The sequence below is a fragment of the Camellia sinensis genome, chromosome 5, assembly GCF_055761805.1.
Source record: "Camellia sinensis isolate YWXY chromosome 5, ASM5576180v1, whole genome shotgun sequence".
Lineage (NCBI taxonomy): Eukaryota > Viridiplantae > Streptophyta > Magnoliopsida > Ericales > Theaceae > Camellia > Camellia sinensis.
This window is the reverse complement of record NC_138965.1, coordinates 13,250,620-13,254,162: the sequence shown is the minus strand read 5'-3', so window position 1 is coordinate 13,254,162 and position 3,543 is coordinate 13,250,620. Positions and strand designations below refer to the sequence as shown.

At 30.8% G+C, this 3,543-nt stretch overlaps 1 protein-coding gene across 1 annotated transcript; it reads left to right on the top strand.

Moving 5' to 3' along the window:
• Positions 1-702: 702 nt before the first annotated feature.
• LOC114279561 (dirigent protein 23) lies at positions 703-1,485 on the top strand. The gene has a single exon (XM_028221811.2). It carries the CDS (start codon positions 782-784, stop codon positions 1,352-1,354), a length of 573 nt encoding a protein of 190 aa, XP_028077612.2. The 5' UTR covers positions 703-781; the 3' UTR covers positions 1,355-1,485.
• Positions 1,486-3,543: the final 2,058 nt, after the last annotated feature.

The following is a 3,543-nucleotide window of genomic DNA, read 5'->3' as shown; positions in this document are numbered from 1 at the left end:
TCAAAAGAAAAAGTGAGTCCAATCTCCAAAAGGCAACAAATGCATCTACATCATAAATGTACAACCAATGTAAGTAGGCCCCAAAAAAAAAAATAGCACCTTTTGTCCATTTGAAAAAATTATTTATTACAATGTGATATTGCCAGGCATTGCAACTACATCATGAATGTAGTACCGATTAATGTTGTGACGTGTCACACACATCGAAAACCTTCTCTTCTGTTTCTTTTAGTGATCAGTATGCCTGAATTAGTTTATATATTTTAGTGATCAGTATGCCTGAATTAGTTTATATACATTAATTCTCTTTTCAATCGGATTAAAGGCAAGTTATTCACATTAATATTAAAAAATTTACGGGAAATCATTTTCTCGGCAGCCTGACTTTAAAAATCAAACTCTGAAGAATTGTATGGGAAGCACAATCATTAATCACTCGGAACAATCTTATGGTTATATGAAATTACCTTATTATTTCTATATAAAAAATATTATGAACCTCAAATAATCTATTAAATTTTTTACTAAACCTTTCACATGGATGTGAGATTCATATAAATCTACATGTGTATAGATCTCACACTCATAAAAAAAAAATTAATAAAAAATTTAATAAATTATTTAAAATTCTTAACCTCACACTTTTATATATATATATATATATATATTTTGAATCTTTTTGACATGCTCTCCTATAAAAATACATCTTTCCACTCACCTTCTTGTCTTAAAAAAAAAAAGAACTCCAAATATTGAGAGACAGAGAGAGAGAGACAGAGAGATGGGTGTGGTTGTAATGCTCATGATCTCTCTCATTGTAACCATGCCATGGGTTCAAACCCTTCAAGTCGAGCAACCCAATAACCAACTTAGTTGGGCGAAGACACTCAAATCCAAAAAACAAATTGTAACCAACCTCCAATTCTATTTCCACGACACAGTCAGTGGGAAGACCCCAAGCGCAGTGCGCGTGGCTCAATCTATCTACACCGAAAACTCGCCGACCCGTTTCGGAGCCGTGATGATGGCTGATGACCCGTTAACCGAGTCGCCCGACCCGTCATCGAAGCTGGTGGGCCGGGCCCAGGGATTGTACGGGTCGGCTGGGCAGACAGAGTCGGACTTCGGGTTAATAATGGCTTTGAATTATGTGTTCGTAGATGGGATTTACAATGGAAGCTCTATTAGCATTGTCGGCTTGAACTGTGTTCTTCATTCGGTCCGAGAAATGGCGGTTGTCGGAGGTACTGGGCTGTTTCGACTGTCTCGCGGGTACGCCGTCGCGAAGACCCACTGGTTCGACCCGATCACTGGGGATGCCATTGTAGGGTACAATGTTACCATTGTTACTTAATAAAGTTGCTTTTGGAGAAAGAATCACAAAATTTAATACAATATTTGAATATTTATTGTGTGAGATTTTGTGATCGGATTCAATGTATTTAGAATTATTCTAACAACAATGTTATGGACTTTTAAAAGTGAGTGTGTGATATAGATTTAAAATTAATGGGATATGGGTTAGTCTCTTCGCTCGGAATGGTTAACAGGACACTCTGGTGATCTCTGAAAGGGGCGCTGCCTTGGACCTGCGGGAGGGTAGGGAAGATTTTCGTGTAACCAAAAAAAAAAAAATGAATGTAGACTTTTGATTTATTTTTGTAAATAATTTTCTGAATTTATAGTGGTGTTTTGAATAGTTGGTAAAAAATTGATTTTTTGACTTTTTAAACTTTTTTGGTGGTTTTTTTTTATAGCAAAAAGTTGGATTATTTTAGGCAAAAAAGTTGACTTTTTTTTGACTAAAAAAAGTAAAAACCTAAAAAGTTGACTTTTTTAAGCCTCTTCCCAAAGTGCCCCATATTGTTATTCTAATTAGAATTTAGAAAAAGTATGGGGACTTTGAAGGGGGTAATGCTAAGCATATTATATATATATATATATATATTATCACATTTGATTTATTATTCCTTGTAAGATTATCTCCAATGTTAAATAAAAAATTTGATCAAATTTGAGTAAAAAATTGATGAAAAAATTGATTTAATACCGTTTACTTTAGTGCTAAAATAAATTTTTTATCAACTTTTTTTACATCCCCGGTTGTCCGGAAGGATGTCCAGGCAGATGTCTTGAAGGCGGTATGAAAATGAATAGAAAAGTTGTCAAAGTTGCTCTTGGGTGGACAACTAGAAAGATGTCCAACCCAACGGTAGTAATTTAAATTTGATGAAAGATAAAAGACTCATTTTATTTGATGAAAGTTTTTGTTTTTCCTCTATTTTATATGAATATGATGAAAGGGTTGAAGCATCAAAATGAGGCGCCTTATCTGATATTGGATTGGAGATACTCTAATGCAAAAATAACATATTATATATGGCAAACTAGATATAGTAGGAAAAAGACCTTGGGATTTGACCTAGTGGTCTTATAGTTATATCTTAGTGTGTGGTGAGGAAAAGGTTAGGGATTCAAGCTGATGGAGCAGCGACAATACCTTTAGTTGTAATATAACTTTATAAACAAATTAATATCCTATAATCTTGACAAAAAAATTAGTTGTAATATGACTTTACTAGCAAATTAATATTTTATAATCTTGGCAAAAAAAAAGTAGAAAAATGTGATAGGTGTAACATTACTTAGTCTAAAGTAGCATAGTTTCTTTTTTTAAAATTTACTCATAAATGAAGTGTATGATATAAATTTAGATTTAGTGTTTTGTATATTATACCTAAATTTAATCTAGTACGTATATTTTATTTTTTAATAAATTTTTAAATAATCTTTTAATGGTTCTAAACAAATTCATAAGAAAAGGGAAAGGGCGGCATATAGGAATGGCAATGGGGGGCAATGGGGTGGATATTAATTCTCCATCCCCATTTCCCTATAATAAATTTTCTCCATTCCCCATTCCCCATTCCCCATTCCCATGGATACCACCCTTCCCATTTTTTAATGGGTATGGATTTTCTCCAACCCACTTTAATCCCCATTTTTATTTTTTATATTTAATGTTAACAACCACTTTTTTTTTTTTTTTTTTTTTTTTTTTTTTTTAAAGGTTCACAACAAAAACTAAATATACCTTCAATCTTTTTTCTTTCTTTTTTAATATATTTAATGTTAACAAATTTTTTTTTTTTTTTGAGATTCACAACAAAAGTTAAATATACCTTCAATCTTTTTTCTTTCTTTTTTAATATATTTAATGTTAACAACCTTCTTTTTTTTTTATAAAGGTTTTACCTAAATATACCTTCAATCTTTTTTCTTTCTTTTTTAATATATTTAATGTTAACAACTTATTTATTTATTTATTTATTTTTTTAAGGTTCACAACAAAAGCTAAATATACATTTAATCTTATTTTATTTTATTTGGTTCAACAATAAAATCAAATACACATTAATTAATTAATTAAAAAGTTTGTTTTATAATAATCAAATATATAATTTTGAGACAATCAAATAAGTTTTAGTAATTGAAAAAAAAATGTGGAAGAACGTGTAAGATTAAAAAAAAATTACAACCATC